General features: G+C 45.2%; 1 protein-coding gene across 1 annotated transcript; it reads left to right on the forward strand.

The window, feature by feature from the left end:
* The first annotated feature begins 3,784 nt into the window (after positions 1 to 3,784).
* Positions 3,785 to 7,865, forward strand: LOC123047130 (glycerol kinase). Its single transcript, XM_044470621.1, has 4 exons — positions 3,785 to 4,145; positions 5,588 to 5,809; positions 5,895 to 6,888; positions 7,398 to 7,865. Exons 1-4 carry the CDS (start codon positions 4,006 to 4,008, stop codon positions 7,638 to 7,640), a joined length of 1,599 nt encoding a protein of 532 aa, XP_044326556.1. The 5' UTR covers positions 3,785 to 4,005; the 3' UTR covers positions 7,641 to 7,865.
* Positions 7,866 to 20,582: the final 12,717 nt, after the last annotated feature.

A 20,582-nucleotide genomic window follows, 5' to 3' on the forward strand; every position in this document is an offset into this window, starting at 1 on the left:
GCCGGCTCATTACGCGCCCCTGCTAGCGCCAGTTTCTCTAATCGGCGCTAACAGCACCGACTAGGAGCAATCGAAGGTCTGTCTTGTTTAATGCAGCATGCAAGCAGAGTTGGCGGTCTAGAAGGAATTCAAATTGCACCCCAAGCACCTCGCATTAACCTGCTACTCTTTGCTGATGATTATATTTTATTCAGCAAAGCATCAAGAGAGAAGGCGGAAGCATTGAATAATGTGCTCAATACATATTGCCAAGCATCGGGGCAGCGGATCAACAATGACAAGTCCTCCATTTATTTTGGAAAGGGCTGCCCAGAGGCTGTCCGGCAAGAGGTAAAGACCACGCTGAATGTTACAAACGAAACCTTAAATGAGAAATACTTGGGTTTTCCTTCTGATGTTGGAAGGTCGAAGAATGGAGCATTTGCCTATCTCAAGGACAGGGTGTGGAAAAGGGTGCAAGGATACATGGAGAAATTATTGGCGGGAAGTGGAAAAGAAGTTCTTATCAAATCTGTTGTGCAGGCGATACCCACGTATTCCATGTCGGTTTTCAAATTACCTAGAGGACTATGCGAGCATATTACGTCCTTGATCTGCAAATTCTGGTGGGGAAGTAAAGCGGGAGAGAGGAAAACAGCATGGGTGGCATGGGACGACATGATTATGCCAAAATACAAGGGAGGTCTTGGTTTCCTAGATATATAAATTTTTAACTTGGCACTACTTGCTCGCCAAGCTTGGAGATTGGTGCAAGAGCCGGAATCACTCAGTGCACGCATCCTAAAAGCTTATTTTCCCCTTGGAGAACTTCTGACGGCTGAATTGGGTACCCGACCATCTCAAGTGTGGAGAGCTATATGCGAGGGGAGGGATACGCTCAAGGTTGGCATCATCAGGAGAATTGGAGACGGGCGCGACACACGGACATGGGAAGATAATTGGTTACCACGGGACTTTAAACTCCGACCAATTAGTGCCATTTCATCTAGTCCACCGGAGAAGGTCTCAGAGTTGATGTGTCCGGTTACCAGAACGTGGGATGGGACAGCTTTGAACATGCACTTGCTACCAATGGATGCAGAAGTCGTTCGTCAAATACCCTTAGGACATCTGAATCAAAAAGACTGTTGGGGCTGGCATTATGAGAGGAATGGAAACTTCTCCGTGAGATCCTGCTATCGACTATTAGTGGAAACCAAAATGAGGCGTGAAGCATGGATGAATGGGGAAACTGAAAACTCAAATGTTGAGAGCCAGGATAGAAATTGGATGAAGTTGTGGAAGGTACGAGTCCCACCAAAATTGCGCTTGTTCGCATGGAGGCTGGCGCACTCGTCACTACCGACGGGTGAGGAGCGGACAAAACGTCACATGACCACATCACCTGTTTGCTCAATATGTAGTGCAGCTTATGATTCCTGGAGACATGCCCTTCTAGACTGTAACATGGCTAAGAGTGTGTGGGCACTCAGAGATGACGATTCATGTGTGGCCCTGTATGGAGATGAGACGCCGGATGCTAAGCTGTGGTTGTTCGGTTTATTTAGCACACTCAGCAGTGACAAAGTCGTGGAGGTTTTGGTTACACTGTGGTCCATATGGTACGCACGACGACGACGGGCTATACATGAAAATGAGTTCCAGAGTCCTCTCTCAACACATCTTTTTATAAACATGTTTCTTGATGAACTAAAGGGCCATGACTCTATGTCACCAAAGCATGGCCCGACGAGCAAACCAGCAGCGCCAAAGTGGATTCCCCCAGTTCCTGGAAACATCAAACTCAATGTGGATGCAGCAGTGGCCAAATCCACCAGCAGAGGAGATGTTGGGGTGGTATGCCGAGATGAGCAGGGAAGCTTTAGAGGGGCTTCCACTGTTGTTTTTGAGGGGCTGACGGAGCCTGAAACTTTAGAAGCTTTGGCTTGTAGGGAGGCCTTGGCTTTGGGACATGATCTTCACTTGGGAAAGCTTCAAGTAGCAACTGACTGTCTGAGAGTCATCAAGGAGATAGAGTCTGATAAAAACTTTGGTGATCATTGCATGATAATTGGAGAGATTAGATATTTAAGTTCTTCTTTTTTGGCTTGTACTTTTAGCCATGAGCAGCGTAGCAGCAATGGCGAGGCTGATAGATTAGCTAAGATGTCATCTTCTCTCAGTCTGGGACGCCATGTGTGGCTGGTGGAGCCTCCTGAACATTTATGTATTCCCTGGAACATTGAGATGTAATAAAGCTGTGTTGTTCTCAAAAAAAAAAAAAGGAGCTCCCGAGCACGTTCCCCTGACTTCCCAAGGGCACAGAGCCATAGACGGGAGCCTCCAAAACCTGTCGTTGTTACACAAGAGGTACTAGGAGACATGCACGGCAAGCAAGGGCTTGCGATTGATTAACTCCAAAAAGAAAAAGCAAGGGCTTGCGATTGCTGCATATGCGTGTGGAGACCGTTTACAATCGAGGGACGACGCTACCCAACTTGGAGGCTTGTGATGGCGTACTGCACGCCGACGTGTTCGCTGTAGGCGGGTAGTTCCTCCTGCTCACTAGTAACTACTCCCAGCTTGTATGCTCACGAAAGCACCCAACCACCTCTTACTTGCGTCGACTCACTCACACTGCCTTGATGGGAAGACAAATACAGCATGGTGATTTGCTCATTTTGCATAGGTCGTGGAGAAGACTTTCGGAGATGAGATTACATCGAATCAGCTCACGATCCGGAAAATCACGTGGTCATCTATAGGTGAGAATGAGGCCAGCCAAGCGCACTTTACATTATCTCTGCTTGCTTGCTTGTGTCGTGGCCATAAAATATGCTCGTGTCCAAACAAGCCAATAAATAAACTAGCACATACAATTATTTTAGCTATACAAAAATAAACATCTAGCAGTAGCAAGCAAAGTTGTTGATGCAGATCATGATTTCTGACCCTTGGGTTTATTTGTCCGGAAGAAAGAACTAATTCATATATTTGCTTTGCTTTGATGTTGTCACCTTCGGTCCACATTTTCCCCGGCATGTTGGGTTCTTTCTTGCCTGTGTGAGGCTAATACTCCACTGTGAGTAGAAATGTTTTCAGGTGACGACATACTACTACTGGTGCAACAGCTGGGCAACTTAAACGGTAGTATTACCCCGAATTCTGTCTCTAGGCCGTAAGTAAATCAGGAGAGGGCCACCAACTGGCTGCATGTCAGGATTTTGTCATGTCGTTTGTTGCTTGCTAGTGCACATGCTGCTGAACATCAGCATGGCAGGAGAGAGAGCTGATCCCCTGTCTCACTCGCTGTCATGCTCTGCGAGACGCCAACTAGTTTACTCGCCTCAGACGCCGGGGAGGCGAATTTCTTACTCCACATGGCCACAGCAGATCCGTCCGTTATCCTCAGCCCCAACTTCTCGGCATCCCCAGGTTTCGTGGGGGAGAAAAGCACGGGATTTTCGTCGCAGAAACCCCGTCCGCGCCGTGCCGTGCCGTGCCAGAGCAAGCGAGCGCGAGGAGATAGAGGAGGCGAACTACTAGGAGCAGTGCTATCCAGACGACATTATTTGGACGATTTGCAGCCGACGATTGAATCCAGCCGTGCAATCTTGTTCACGGCAGAGCAACGGCCGGTGGATTCTTTAATCGTGCACAGATCGTCCAAAAGTTTATCGTGTGTGAAGCAGTTTCGAACTACTAGTCCCAGATCACAGAGTCAGATTCCCTAAAAAAAAAATAAAAAAAAATCACAGAGTCAGACAAGGCGATAGTCATTGACTTCCCCGCCCAGCCCATCCACCTCCCCTCCCAATCGGATCCACCCACCCACCTTCCTCGCCTATAACCTCTCTTCCCCCCGCAGTCCAGCTCTTCCCAGTCTGACGCCGTCCCCTTCCTCGGTTGTTCCACCGGCTCACTCCGCTGCCCCAGCCGCTCCCCTCTGTCCGCCCGCCGGCGGAGGGTTCGGCGCTTGTTTCCCGGCGAGCTTTTTGGCCTTTGGGGCGTGTGGGAACTGGGAGTATGGCGGGGAAGGGGGAGGAGGTGTACGTGGCGTCGATCGACCAGGGCACCACCAGCACCAGGTTCATCATCTACGACCGCCGGGCCAGCCCCGTCGCCTCCCACCAGCTCGAGTTCAAGCAGCACTACCCGGAGGCTGGGTAAGCGCACCCCTGCCAATTTGGTCGTCTGATCTGTGTCACTCTGTGTGTACCTGTGGAATTTTTTGGGGCCTGATCGTTCTTTTCGGCTGGTTGGTAGACCCGGACGGAATTAGCGAATTTCTAGTTAAGCTGTGCCGCCTTTTCGGTTGCTATACGCTCCGGATTCGTCGAGTGCAGAAGTACAGTCCTAACTGTCATGTCCTGTCAGTGGTTCAGGTAGTTTGGCAAGCTGCTACTGTGTGCTTTTGATGACTCAGTTGTCAATTTAGGTGCTGTCTGATGTCACAATTAGGATCAACCGATTTATGTATGAAGCTGTACCTTTGTGTCTGTTATATGTTCCTGTTTATGTCGAGTACGAAAGTTCAGTCCTACTAACTGTTATGTCATGTCAGTGTTTCAGGTTTGCCCTGTAGCCACTGTGTGCTTTAATATGATTCGATTGCTAGCTAGGACTATATGTGATGCCTAAATTAGGATCATGTGCTTCACTTGATTGATTTGCGATGGCCTCTAGATTTTCTAGTGCTACATATTAACCTGAATGGTTCACTCCTTTTTAAGCACAGCAAGCTACTCTACTGAACTTTTGAACTCTACAGTGTATAGTGTTATGAATAGTTTTGGGATATGATAGATAAATATTGCTCGTTTCCTAGAAGATAGGCATGATAGTGGACTTTCCTGAGTTAATGGAGTCATGGAAGTCCCAGTCTTGCTTGCTTTAAAGGCTATCTCTTAAATTATTTAGATGCGACTGAGACTGCGCACTGGCACCTCTTTTCTTACATAAAGAGTTGCTGTGACGCTGTCTTCTAAAATGGGTTGTTGTCTGGAGTACTTAAACCTATGTATGGCCCAGATGGACTGGGAGGCTACTGGATAAACATTTCCACACTTTACAATCACAAAAAGAAGTTGTTAAGGATTGAGGTTTTTTTGTGACAGAGCAGTTTGATGTTCTTAACAGTTGTGGCATATGACTAGCCTGACTCTGTTTTGATATTTCATTTCCCTTCTACATGTTCACTGGAAAGGGTCTGATCAGTGACTGGCCTTGCTTCAAATCTAATGTACTTTTCTGCTACTAATTATCTTGATGCACTTTTAGAACTGAAATCTTCTTACTCCCCACTTGACTAAGTGTTTCTTACCTGTAAACTGGCTTCTCAAGCAACATAAAAGATTCGATTTGTTTAACCCCTGTTTCTGTTTACTAGTCGATATCTGAAAAAGGGAAACGTTCCATACCACACTTTGCTTTATGCTGGGGTGCTCTATACCATTTGATTATGCTCAGTCTGTAGTGCCATCTTCCTGTGTAAAGCACTGGCAGTTTTCTTCTTGAGTTTGTTATACTGTTGTTTGCCACCCTTTAACTTTGCAGCTAGGAGATGACTTCTAACTTTTTTCATCTTTGTATTGATGTGAACTAAAAGATGGGTCGAGCATGATCCTATGGAGATCATCGAGAGCGTGAAGGTCTGCATGGCAAAGACACTCGAAAAAGCTGCAGCCAATGGACTTAATGTGGATGCTGGTTTGAAGGCCATTGGAATCACAAATCAGAGGGAGACCACCGTTGTGTGGAGCAAATCCACAGGCCTTCCGCTCTACAATGCCATTGTGTGGATGGATGTCCGCACAAGCTCTATTTGCAGGTCTCCTTTTATCCATCTACCACTTTCTGTTAACATTTCTGTGTTGCGTAGTGTTCTGATTGTGTTTAATGTTTCCCCTCTTTAGGAGACTGGAAAGTGAGCTATCGGGTGGCAGAACCCACTTTGTGGAGACATGTGGTTTACCAATCAGTACCTACTTCAGCGCTCTGAAGTTATTATGGTTGATGGAGAATGTTGACGCTGTCAAGGACGCAGTCCGCGCTGGTGATGCATTATTTGGCACAATCGACACCTGGTTGATCTGGAACCTCACTGGAGGCATTGGTGGGAAAGACCGTGATGGAAAGGAGTTAGTTGGGCAGCATGTCACAGACTGCTCGAACGCAGCACGCACGATGCTTATGAATCTGAAGGCACTTGACTGGGACAAGCCTACACTTGAGGCATTAGGCATTCCTGCCGGCATCTTGCCAAAGATTATCAGTAACTCGGAGAAAATTGGTGTGGTTGCCAGTGGATTCCCTTTGGCTGGTGTTTCCATCTCAGGCTGTCTAGGAGATCAGCATGCTGCAATGCTTGGGCAGCTATGCCAGAAAGGTGAAGCAAAAAGCACCTACGGAACTGGTGCCTTCATCCTTCTCAACACAGGGGAGGAGGTTACCCAGTCCACCCACGGTCTTCTTAGCACCATTGCCTACAAGCTTGGCCCAGATGCACCCACTAATTATGCTCTGGAAGGCTCAATTGCGATTGCTGGTGCAGCAGTTCAGTGGTTGAGGGACAGCCTTGGAATCATTTCCTCAGCAGCAGAAATTGAAGGGTTGGCTGAAAGTGTGCAGGATTCAGGTGGCATATACTTTGTGCCAGCATTCAATGGATTGTTCGCGCCATGGTGGAGGGATGACGCGAGGGGGATCTGCATAGGAATCACAAGGTTCACAAACAAGGGGCACATTGCCCGAGCAGTGCTCGAGAGTATGTGCTTTCAGGTGAATGATGTCCTCAGCTCTATGCATAAGGATGCCGGAGAGGCAGGAGAAGTGAAGAGTGCAGAAGGGGAGTTCTTGCTGCGTGTCGATGGTGGTGCTACCATTAACAACCTTCTCATGCAGATTCAGGTAAAAAAAATTGAGTCTACTTTGCAGTTCCTTTTCTTCTGAAGAAATACTGTTGCAGAGTACATATACGTTTGTAGTTCATCACATAGCACTATGTTTAAACATGTAATTACATATTCTAGGGGGGGGGGGGGGGGGGGGGAGCAGTTAATACACACTAATCTTTCTGAAAGAAACTCCCAATTATTATTTTTCTCGAGGAACTGCCAATTAAATCTAAAATGCAGGAAACCCAAGTTTACCTACTCCCTCTGTACATTGAACTGCAAAAACGTCTTATATTAGGGTACACTAAATAGTTTCACTTATTTGTACAATATACAACCTCGTTCCATTGCTGAGCTGGTGTTTGTAGTAACGATTCAAGTGTAAAACTTGGCAGTGTAAAACCTGTGCCTTCCAGTTTAAGACTTCATCACACAACCTGTGCCTGTTAAATAGTTCTTGCAAGTGTAAAATCTCTTCGAGTTTTCATCAGATCTCTAACAATTGTATGTAACCACCTGCAGGCTGATTTGTTGGGCAGCCCTGTCGTCAGACCAGCCGACATCGAGACAACAGCCCTCGGGGCCGCATACGCAGCAGGGTTAGCTGCCGGAGTCTGGACGAAGGAGGAAATATTCGCAGGCCTGCACAAGGAGAACACGACGGTGTTCCGCCCCAAGTTAGATGACGCACACAGGAAGAAGAGAGGAGACTCCTGGTACAAGGCGGTGTCAAGGTCATTTGATCTGGCCGACCTCTCTCTGTAGATTGTCCCACCTCGTTGCACGGTAAATTGGATCTGTGTGTGCCAGTGTGGTGTATCAGTTAACCCTTGTTTGTCTTGCCAGCGAATAAATGGAATGTTGTGCATTAGTTCTGTGGGTTTTCTTCGGTTTTATAGGAAGAATAGGAGATACTTGTCCTTGTATGTCTATAAGTACAGGAACATCTGGATTCTTCAGAAAGAAAAATTTGTGGAATATTTTGGTATATTTTCATGGTTAGCCTCAAGCGCACATGTTTGTGTCCAGGGCTTCGAGCTAGGGTCTAGGGATAAATAAATTCGAGTTTTGTGATATGTCTTGAAGAGTAGAATGTGAAGTACTTCCTTTGTGAAGAAATATAAGATCGTTTAGTTCACTACGGAGGGAGTAACAAACAACTTTGTAGTGAGGCTTTCATAGATCAGCAGAAGGATGCATCCTGAGGTGCCCATTACACAAGGACACATCCCTAGTCCCCTACTCGTTGACGGTGGAATATGGCAAAGTATATGTAAATCTAGTTTGTATATATGAGAAAGGGTCTGTCTAGGACACATCTGTCACATCTAAACTGATGTCCACTTTGTTTGTGGTCTATTTTTTTTTTCTAGTTTTCTTTTGTTTCTTGTTGCTGCATTATATTTTTGTGGAAGCTTAGATGTGACATCCTTAAAAAATATTTAGATGTAAATTAGACAAACTGTATGAGAAATTGTTGTCATGGAAGTCTCACCCGTAGAAAAAGACGGGCCAGGATGAAAGAATTACGTAAAAACCGTACAAATTAGTGAATGCAACACTTTTCCGAACCCACCGAAATTTTCTCTCTCTCTCTCTCTCGATGAAACACATTGTTGCCGCCGGGAATAGAAGGTGTCAACACCGAGCAGAAAGAAATGAGTCAGGGCAAGAGACTCACCGCGAGGTATCTTCCAGGAAACCTGCTCGCAAAATTCGGCGCCGAAAGCCCACAACAGTAGACACCATATAGAAGAAGAAAAAGCCAGCAGAGCATTCTTAGCCCAAAAGGACTCGCCTACCTTGCACCAAATTGGCGCTGCGATTGTGCATAAATCACCGGAGGTGGCACGCACAAACCACAACCTCCCCTGCAGCCTACACACACACACACTAGCAGCGCAACTCCCAAGCGATGGCGACGGCCGTTGGCATTGGCCGCGGTCGGCTACCACTACCAGTACCACCGATGCCGGCCGTTCCACCCGGCGTCGTCGACCGGCGGCGCAACCACGCGCTGCCCTTGTGCACTCTCACTGCCAGCGTCACCTACACGGCCGAACCGAGCCTGCTGGGCAGGTTCTGGTCCGGCATGCTGCCCGGGCGAGGCGATGGAGACGCCCACCAGGCTCTGAGGAAATATCGAGCACATCTGCTCCTGCTCGGGACTCTTGCGGCGAGCGTGCTGTATCCAGCGGCCGGCGTCTGGCAAGGCGAAGCTGAGCACAAGCTGTGTTTCCTGATCTTGGCCATCTGCGTCCCCTCGCTGAGGTACAAGCTCAGGCTGAAGATCAAGATCTCCAACATAACATCCGTATTGGACGCTATGGTTGTCAGTGGATAGTTGCCATGTTTCCGGTACGGTGGGAACGAGGAACGGGAACGAGGGACGATAGTCGGTGGCTGAAAAAAATAGGGTACAACGAGGGTATACATCTCTCGAGCGAATTTTTTATAACGGGGACGCGATCCAATCCGTTTGAGTACGGTGAACCCGGTACGGTACCATGGGTCGAGAAACGCAGTTCCTGAAGAACGACGACTCCCTGACGGTCAACATTCCTTGCTGTTAATGAATCCCTTACAATTAATGGACTGGAGGAAGAACGAGGAGTCCTTGAGAAAAGAAACGAAGGCGTGAGTAAATTATGCCTTGCGTTTTGGCTGTTGGATCCTGGAACCTGAATCGAGGAGCAGCTGCGGGGACGCCGAATCTTCATCGAATCGTACCGAATCCGACCTTGTTCCCGAATCCGATTCCGGGTCGATGAATCGGGATCGAGGAACGGCCTACCATTCCCCGTTTCCGGCTACTAGTGCACTCACGACGACTGCTGGGACGAGCACCGCGACTGCGTCCTATCTTTGGATGCAGCAGGACTTTGCTAGAAGAGGTGAACGAGAACAGCCTGACCGTGGAGCCTCTTCACCACCCCGTTAGGATGCCGCCGGTAGTAGAGCTGCCGGCCAGGACGTTGTCAGAGTGCTGATGGCCAGATTTGTGCTGGGGGCGCTGATCCAGGGGCAGGCAGTGCAGACAAACCTCGGCTTCAGAGCACTCTATCGAGCAATCAGAAACCTCAATGGACGCAAAGGTATGAAGATTAGTGGTGGGAACTAGGTTTGTCTATCATTAAGCACTGTGCTGACCACGCAGGATATAATTGACAGTAAACCGTATATACTGCCGTAAAAAATCTGAATATGTTGTTGGTACGAATTAACTGCGAGACATACTGTTATGATACTAGTGTTAAAACAACAAAGTGTATATGTCCACTTGGGTAAAGATGACTATGTCTGCACAATATGTATTTACAAAATTACTAGTGAATATAGTTTCAGGGTGTACTCAACTGTAATAGTGAACTGAAAATTTCTGGCATACGTTCTCGACAATGCAGGGTCTGAATTGGGGCTGCCGCACTACACAGAGCCCCGTGTTTTGATCGGATTTCAGCATTGGAGAAACCTGTCCGGCGATTCACTGAAGAACCTGGAGACATTGTCATCGTGCCGAAGATAGGGACAAGTTTTGATACACTCGGGGAGGCTTATGATTTCTACAATTTATATTCGTGGGAGAGGGGGTCCGGAATCAGATATGGGAAGAGCAGACTCAACGTAAACCGGACAAAATGCATGCAAGAGATAATATGTGGCTGCGCGGTATGAATTTTTTGTGTTCATTTTTTAATGTTTTTGATTTGGGCATTTAGGGTTTATTGGTTCAAACTTGGAGGGAGGGGGCATTGGCCCCCCTCAGCTAAATAGTTATTTTTATCGGGGATCAGCTAAATAGCTCCCTCTACTAGTATGTTGGTATGTTGTATTAATGGTGAACATTTTTTATATCAATTGGACCACCTTTACCCGAAATCCTGGCTACACCACTGCACTGTAATAGCTGCATGCTGAAAATTGAGAAATAAGGATGACGGTCATCCTCCCGGCTCCTCACCGCTCGGGATCCCTGGCCGTTGGATCGAGTGGCTTGATCGGTTCTGGGCCGTCGGATCGACCCCTGGAACGACCTCGCTCGTCGGATCAAGGAGGAGCTCCTGTAGAAATGAACAGTTTCACCTCGACCTGCCACCGCACGTAAATAGCTTGCCCTGCCGAGGGCATTTTCGTCATTTCACGCTTACGCGTATAAATTGCGTCCGCTCCCATGTAGATGACCTAGCTGCCTCTCCCCCGCACCCGCGCCCTCAACCCCCGTCCTCCCGCATCCCAGCCCCGCTCGCCCCAGCCCTCTCCCCGACCTCTCCCTCCACCAGACCTCGCCGCCCCGCCCACTGCGCCGCCACCAACGCCCCGCAGACCTCGCCGCCGCCGACGCCCCTCAGACCGCGCCGCCGTGGACCTCTCTCCTCGTCTCGCTCGCACCACGCCGCCCGCAGCCTTGACCTCTCGTCATTAGAAGGGAAGGGAAGGGAAGGGAAGAGGGAGAGTGAGCAGGTCAGGTGGCGGCCAAGGTGCTCGCAGATTCGCTGGCGATGTCGTCCGACCTTGGCCTCCGAGTGCTTGTGCTCTGCCTGCTCCGCGACCACGCAATGGCCTGCTCGGGATGCCGCCCTCCCCCCTGCTCCAACCCTAATCCCCTCCCCTCCCCTCACGCTGTTGCTGCTTTTGGTCACGCAGGTGCACGGACGCGTCCCTGCTCCTCTGGTGGACAAGGTCGGTTCCTATCTGGATGAGTAGCAATTGCTGCAGGTGGACGCGGCACGAGCCCTCATGGTTCCTCCTCCTCCCTCCTCCTACCCCCACCCCCCTGAACCTGGTGAGCTCCACCCCCTCTTCCTACCCCTGCACATCTATCTTATCTAGCCAATTCTCTGATTTAGCTAGGTTCCAAAGAAGAGATTTTTCTTTGTCTTTCTTGTTTTGTTTTTACCTTGCTGCCAAGGAAGGCCTTGGATCTAGCTAATTATTTACAGAGTACATGTTTGTTGCCTTGCTTGGCTTGTTGGCCATATTCTGCTCAATGCATGTACACTAAAATCTATATTATTTTGGGAAATTGTTAAATCTGAGTATGTTGTATTCTTGCCAATTTTAGGTTCTCAGCTACATGGAAGTGATAGTACATTTTAGTCCTCCATGCTTATTATCATTCTTGACCATTTTATATTTATAGCTGCATGGAAGTGTTAAAACTTCATATTAACTCCAAATTTGGATCATACACTCGCAGTTCAGTTTGGGTTCATACAGTGTGTTCTCCAATTTCTTAGTTGTCTGTATCTTGCTAGGGTTGGGATCTTTCTCTAGGATTGTAGTGAGCTTTCAGGAAGAGGTCAGGACATGTGCCTTTTGGATTGGTCCACTTGGCTCGTGTCTTTTTAGTCTTGTGTTTTTACTTGGCACCTTCATGTTTGCTTGCTGGAAAATGATGTTCTTTGTCGAGTGACATGTGAAAAAACGAAGGGTTCGGTTTGTTTTGTGTTGGATTGATGCTTATGAAAGAGAATAGGAAGAATGGCATGTTCATTGGCCTCTGTTGTTTGGTGTGGTCTTCCTAGGTTATTATGATTTGGTCTCCCTAGTCGTTGATGAATGCATTAAGCGAACATTTATTATACTATCTATATAGTTTAATCTGATGCACTTTCTTAGGCAACCAGACAATTCATATTTTGTCTAATATTCGTTCTGTTTATGTGTTCACAAAACATAGAAGACAAAACAGAGAAAAGAGACGACATGTTCTTGCAAGATGCAGTCATGCTGCTGACAGAAACAATTTTATCTCAAGGTGCAAGGTACAACACATCCCTGTAAAATACCATTACATTTTTCCTTTCATAATTTTTCATATATGAAGATACTATATTTCTTTTACCATTACGTTTTTTCCTTTCATCGTTTTTCACTTATGGTTCCCCTTCTACATATTTGTCGTGGCTCGGTTATGCGGTGTCCTCTGTCTCACAGTCTGATGATAACCGATACATGTGAATTGCAAATTTGGTATTTTGTCAAATTCTGGCATCATCCCCACTCCTTCAGCGGCAGTGGCCGTCTCACCTCGCTCCTCACAGAAACCTCCCGGTACTATGCCATGTCGCCAAACCACTCAAATGTCAATTCTCAAAATTAATACCTAACTTCTTGGGGAGGAGGAGGACGCAGAGAAACATCTCATACGCTAGAACTGAAAGTGTTGATAGTCACAAAAAGACAACTAAACAATAAAAGATTAGAGTTCAGTTTCACCTATGTACCAAATTATTTATTTCATTGAGATGTCTGAGATTTAAATTAGAAGAAATTTTATTACCTTTGCCATGTGACTACAAAATCCCCTCACTATTTTTTGATCTTGACAGCCTTTGAACCTGTTATATTATGTAACTTTGGAGAACATGTTGGACGTTCACTGTTGTTTGAGATATTAAGCAGTTCTATTTGAGATATATGGGTCGTTGGATAAGTAGGACCACTATACTGAGGTGAACATGTTGGAAGTATTTACTAGCTTTCCTCTGATTTTTGTGCAGGTGGCGAAATTGTTGTTCAAAAACTTATCTAAAGGCCAACATGAATCATCAAGACTGTCAATTGAAACTGGACCATACCCTTTGCAGGTCAAGGTATGAATTTACAGTACATGAGGATAATGTGACTGTTCGTGTGCGTGCGTGCTATATGATACATTTTCGCTTTCATCAAGCACTAGTAGAAAAGGGGGCAATGGTCCAGGCTGGGTTAGCCCATTAGTCCCGGCTCAATCCAGAACCGGGACCAATGGGAGCATTGGACCCGGTTCGTGGGCCCCCGGCCGGGCCACGTGGGCCATTGGTCCCGGTTCGTCTGGACCTTTTGGTCCCGGTTGGCGGGACGAACCGGGACCAATGTGCCTTGGTCCTGGCCCACCACCATTGGTCCCGGTTGGTGGCCTGAACCGGGACCAAAGGCTTCCCTTTAGTTCCGGTTCAAGCCACGAACCGGGACCAATTAATTGCCTATATATACCCCTCGCCCTCGAGCAGAGCACTCTACTGCTCTGTTTTTCGTGGCCGGCGAGGAGAGAGCTTTGTGGTGCTCTAGCTCACCTCCTATGCACACGAGGTGTTCGATGGAATGCCCGAGCCACACTACTTAAGCTTTCTCCTCTCCAAGCGCGACCTCCAAGCTCCATTTTCCTTAATATTTGTCTAGGTTTAGCGGTCCGTCACGTCCCGTCCCCGTCTTCACCGCCATCGATCGCCCGTGCCGATCTCGTCGCCGGCACCACCGTGGTGAGCCTCTTGTTATTATCTTCTTTCTGAAAGGAAAAAAATCTTACTTGTATGTTTATATAGATACTTGTATAATTTTCTTACTTTTATTATTGCATCTTATATAGTGCGATGGTTTTGGTATCCGCCCCCGTCGGCCCTCGTCCTGTTTATGATTCGGATTTGGTATATATTATCTTTTCATAACTATTCATAACTATTGGTTCATCTATTGTTTATGACAATTATGCCGACCAACGTGACATAGATTTTATTTATCTAGGAGGTTGTTGAACCAGAAATTCCAACCGACCCTATTGTCGAGAGGTTAAATTTAGTTGAAGAAGAAAACAATTTCTTGAAGGAAAAAATTAGAAAAATTGAGGAGGAGAAGATGATATTGGAGTTGCATGTTGCGGATGTCGTGGATGATCACAAGATCAAGGATGCAATGCGCTTGAAGATTAGAAAGATTAGAAAATATGCCATTCATACCGAAGCTTGGTATCATTATGCCGTTTGATCAGTTGTTACATTGGTTGCGATTATGATCGCATTTGTTTTCGCATTGAAATGTTTTACATAGTTTCAATGTATGGTTTAATTAATTTAGATGCTCTGCAGAGCTTTATGTTGTTAGATGAGAACTATGTATGTACTTTGGTTTTAATGTGATGATGAACTTCTATTAATTTGGTCACTGAATTATCTATTCATGATGTTTTGTGTTGACTTCATTCCTGGCCTTAAGAAGATAGGTCTCCCTCAATCGCGGTATGAGGGGAGACTGACTGGAAAAAGCACGCTTGGAAGGGACTCAATAATATGCAGGGACGGATATTCTTGGTCTCAAGCATGCTACACAGTTCTACAGAACTCTATCTTGGTGACCCCGTATGTCGATGAACACAAGAACAGTCTGCGCCTCCAAACACCCGGAGCAGCGCGATGACTGGATTACATGTGAACACATCAGGCCTTTCAGCAGTTGGTTGGAAGCACGTCTCAGAGGTGACAGCACTGTTTGTGATGAGCTGTACTTGTTGTCCAGGGGACCATCTTCAACTGTTATGATTTGAAAAGGATACGAGATAAATGGGAATACATTTTACACGATTGACCAAGATCAAAAGAGCACCAACCAAAACAGCGGTGTCCGCTTTGATGCAACAACCGAGAGGGGAAAGGACACATATTATGGTTACATAGTGGACATATGGGAACTTAACTACGGATATGATTTTAAGGTCCCTTTGTTTAAGTGCAAATGGGTCAATCTATTAGGAGGCGGGGTACAGGTAGACCCACAGTACGGAATGACAACAGTGGATCTGAAAAATCTTGGGTACACTGACGAACCGTTCGTCCTAGCCAATGATGTGGCACAGGTTATCTATGTGAAGGACATGTCTACCAAACCGAGAAAAAGAAAAGATAAGGAAGCGAATACATCATACGATGAGCCAAAGCGCCACATAGTTCTTTCAGGAAAAAGGGACATCGTGGGAGTGGAGGGCAAGACAGACATGTCTGAAGATTATGAAAAGTTCCATGAAATTCCTCCCTTCAAAGTCAAGGATGACCCCAGCATCCTGATAAGCGATGAATATTATCCATGGTTACGGCGCAATAATCAAATGACACAAGCGAAGAAAAAGTGAAGACTTTCTCCCGCAACTATTATGATGATACCATGCCAACTTTGTAACACACGAGTATGATACCATTGTCCGTTTTGTACATGCACTTGCTATGTGGGTGAATTTATGATACCATGCCTACTTTCAACTTTTTCATAGTTCATTTGAAATGCTTTAATGTCTTATGGTTCGGCCCTCGTAATAATTAAAAATAGCAACAATAAGTATTTTGTTGTAAGTAGAAACAAAATAAAATAAATAAAGCAAGAAAGAAAACAAAAAAAACAAAAAAAGCGTTTTCAAATTTGAAAACTAATGACACTACCAGAAAGTTTATAATTTTTTTAAAACTAAAAGCAAAAAGAATTAAAAAATAAAGCAAAAAACAAAAGAAAATAAATAATGCAGAAAACAAAACAAAAAACAATTAAAAATAGCAACAATAAGTATCTTATTGTAAGTACAAACAAAATAAAATAAATAAAGCAAGAAAGAAAAAAAAAGAAAAAAAGTGTTTTCAAATTTGAAAATTATGGCACTAACAGAAAGTTTATAATTTTTCTAAAACTAAAAGCAAAAAGAATTAAAAAATAAAGCAAAAAACAAAAGAAAATAAATAATGCAGAAAACAAAACAAAAAAACAATTAAAAATAGCAACAATAAGTATTTTGTTGTAAGTACAAACAAAATAAAATAAATAAAGCAAGAAAGAAAAAAAAACAAAAAAGATTTTTCAAATTTGAAAACTAATGGCACTAACAGAAAGTTTATTATTTTTCTAAAACTAAAAGCAAAAAGAATTAAAAAATAAAGCAAAAAATAAAAGAAAATAAATAATGCAGAAAACAAAACAGAAAAACTGGAAAATAATTAAAAATAGCAACAATAAGTATTTTGTTGTAAGTACAAACAAAATAAAATAAATAAAGCAAGAAAGAAAACAAAAAAAATGCCTCCTACTGGGCCCACACGGCCTGAATACGACTAGAAATCCTACCATGGGCCAGGATTCAGGCCCGCAGTAGGCCCAGAAGGCCCATCAGGCAAAGCAGTAGCAATTAGGCCCGCAAGTCTACGGTGGAGAGAAGCTCGAGAGGGGTGCTGCAGTGGGGCTTATAAACCACTGCGCGCCCCTCTCAACTAGCGAGGTGGGACTAAACTTTGGTCCCGACGCGGGCAGCACAGGGTCCTTTGGTCCCGGTTGGTGGCACCAACCGGGACTAAAGGGTGGGGCATTAGTCCCGGTTGGTGCCACCAACCGGGATCAAAGGTCGCCGCTTCCCGCCCTTTGGGCTGCTAAAAAGAGGCCTTTGGTCCCGGTTGGTGGTACCAACCGGGACTAAAGGGGGCATTAGTCCCGGTTGGTCTCACAAACCGGGACCAATGCTCTTGATATATATATACAGCACTTAGGAAAATTTGACGAACACATCGCCAGTTGCCCCCGGCCCGCCCGACGACGCCGAGCTCATCGACGCCACCAGGCTGCCCAGATCGACGCCGTCCGCTGCCCCGACGCCGCCCGCCGCCCCGACGCCGTCCGCGCGCTCCCGTCTTCGCCCCTGCCCCGACGCCGCCCGCCGGCCTCCCCCGCCAACGCCGTCACCGTCGCTGTCGTCGCCGGCCACGCCCCTGCCCCGGCCCGCCGTGGTCGTCGCCGACGCCCTCGCCGCCGCCGCCGTCGCCCTCGCCGGTCGCCCCCGTTGTGAGCCGCCGCGCCGTCGAGGCTCTGTGTTTAGTGCTTTTTTTTCATACATACATGTGTATTTTTTTGTTCATTGCATTTTTTTCATATATATTATTAATGTATATATGTATGTGGTAGCTATATGATGAATGGATGTGGCTATGTATGTATGAATATAATGTTCATAGCATTTTTTGTTTATATATGTTTTTTCATATATGTATTAATTTTTTATTTAGGTTGTTAGTAGATATTGATTTTAGGTTAGTGCATTTTAATTAGGTTAGTGCAGAGGAAAAAGTAAAATAACGAAAAGGAAGAAAAGAGGGAGAAGGAAGAAGGAAGAAGAAGAAGAAAAAAAATGAGAGGAAAAAGGAAAATAAGAAGATAAGAAAGGAGAAGAAGAGGAGAGGAAAAGAAGAGGAGAAATAAATAAGAAGAAGAAAAAAGAAGAAAAAGAAGAGGAGAAGAAGAAAGGAATAGAGGAGAAGAAGAAAAAATAGAATCTTTTTTTCAATTTTTTCTTCTTGTCCTCTATTCCTTTCTTCTTCTTCTTCCTTCTTCCTTCTTCCTCTTTTCTTCCTTTTCCTTAATTATTTTTCTTTCTCGAGGGAGAAGAAGAAAAAGAAGAGGAGAAGAAGAAAGAAAGGAATAGAGGAGAAATAAATAAGAAGAACAAAAAAGAAGAAAAGAAAGAGGAGAAGAAGAAAGGAATAAATGAGAAGAAGAAAAATTAGAATTTTTTTCTATTTTTTCTTCTTCTCCTCTATTCCTTTCTTCTTCTCCTCTTTTTTTTCTTCGATCTTCTCCTCTATTCCTTTCTTCTTCTCCTCTTTTTATTTCTTTTTCATTTTCTTATATTTTATCGGGTCTGTCACCGTCAGGCTGCTCGCCTTCGCCCTCGCCGCCCCCTCGAGATAACTTCGACATGAGGGGCGGTCGATATATATACCTCCTCTCGACCGTGATAACCTATACAACGGTAGCACCCCCCTCGGCCCTCTCGCTCGACCAAAACTCTTGAGGCCACCAAAATTTACCAAGTTAAAAGAGCGTTGTCGTCGAGGCCACCCCAAACCCTTGAAGCGTTGTGTCGAGGCGATCCCAAACCCTAGAGAAGCAGCATCGAGACCACTAACATGATTCCTTATTGTGATTAGCTAGCTAGTTCTACGTTTGCCACTAATATATATCCATCTGTACCATGTTTGAATAATAATTGACATGTTGTAAATATTTGCAGAAACTATGGAGCACTACCGAGACGAAGCAACAGAAGCGATGTTGGGGGAGATGATCGCAGAAGGAACTGATGTCATTGCGTCATTTTTCAACGACGTCGTTGGTCAGGAAGGACTGGGTGAAGAAGAGGGCTATGGTCCAGGCCGGGTCTGAATAATTGGTACATGAAAACCTGCAGAGAGTCTGGGGGTACGAATGCTTTGTATCTGAATATTAAAGAGGAGCACGACCTCCTTGCAAATGATCTGTTGACTGTTCCATTTGATGAGTTCTTCGCGTTCTTCAATCAAAAGGCCCTCGATAAACTAATGGTCTTTTGCTAATGTCTGTAAGTACTATTTCTGTCATTAAGTCTCTATATATAGCTCGGCTCTTTCATTTCATGTATTTATAATTAATTATCCTCAATATATTATGCAGATTGAAGATCGTCGAATGCAAAAAACAAGAAATTTATGATATTGAGTTCATTAACACAAATATCATAGATGAATTTCTGGTTAAAAAGGACGTCAAAGAGGCCAAGGACAACTTGCTACGATCGTTGATCAAAAATCAAAACAAAGATACCATATTCTTTCCTTACAACGGCAAGTGAGTGTTACTGTCGTGTGCATATTCGGTTTTCCTTATTACTCGAGCGAGGTTATAGTAATGTAATTGATGAGTTATGCATGTGTGCGCAGGTATCACTATGTTCTTCTGGAGATTAAGCTTGAGCGGGGACTAGTAACCGTCTTAGACTCGAGACGGAAAGATCCCAAAACCTATGCGGACATGACTAAATTGCTCAACAAGTAAGTTCAATCGATCATTATCGCACCATATCGGCAACTTTTTGTTCATTTCCTGATATCTCAAGTAATAATAATTATTTTCTTTGTCTTGCAGGGTTTGGAAACAGTTCATCGCAGAAGCTCCGGGACTGCCGAAGGAGCTGCGATATACATACCCGAAAGTAAGTACTACTGGCTAGCTAGTTGCGCGCATCTCCCGTTGATTCTATAGCTATACTTTCATCAATGCCATTTATAATGCTTCATTATCAGTTTGATTGACCTCTATTTCTCGTAAAGTGCTTGTGGCAGGAAGAAGGGAATGATTTCTGTGGATACTACGTGTGCGAGTTCATCCACAACGCGACTTTGAAAAACAAGCGGGGCTACTCTAAAAGACAATATAAAGTGCGTAAGCAATAATATTCACAATTTCATTTTATTACACCATCATTTCTGTTGAGTTTCATTCATATATATGTATTAGTTAACCCCCTTCTTCAAATTAGACGTGGCAGATGAGGAGAACTCCTAGAACCAGATCGCATGAAAGCAATTCAAGAGGAATTGACGGGATTCTTTCTTGACCACGTCATCAATAAAGCCGGAGAATACCATGTGCAAATTGATTTCAATTGCTAGGGGATTGTAATTAAGAGATCTTATACATATTGTACATGTATGTAGCCAGTAGCGTCGGATACATGATATACGAAAACTTGTTGTTCGACCAATCTCTCGGAGAAGGAGAGGTCGATCGATCACTTCTCTCGGTATGCATGACGAACTTCTGTACTCAATGGTTCTCTCGATCACTTATGTATATATAGTACGTAGCATCGACCAAGCACGGACATAAGAGAGGACACTTCTCTCTATTAATTAGCTAGCTAACACAATATATGAAACACCTAAATTAACCCCCCAAAACCCCCAACCCCCCTTCTTTAAAAAAAAAACAAAAATCCCAGCCACTGGAATGCTGACGCGTGGATGCCTTTTGGTCCCGGTTGGTACCACCAACCAGGACCAAAGGCCCCCTGACTGGGCTCGGTGCACAGGGCCACGTGGTGGCACATTGGTCCCGGTTCGTGTTTGAACCGGGACTAATGGGTGAAGGTATTAGTAACGACCCATT

Source organism: Triticum aestivum, chromosome 2B, assembly GCF_018294505.1.
Source record: "Triticum aestivum cultivar Chinese Spring chromosome 2B, IWGSC CS RefSeq v2.1, whole genome shotgun sequence".
NCBI classification, from domain to species: Eukaryota; Viridiplantae; Streptophyta; class Magnoliopsida; order Poales; family Poaceae; genus Triticum; species Triticum aestivum.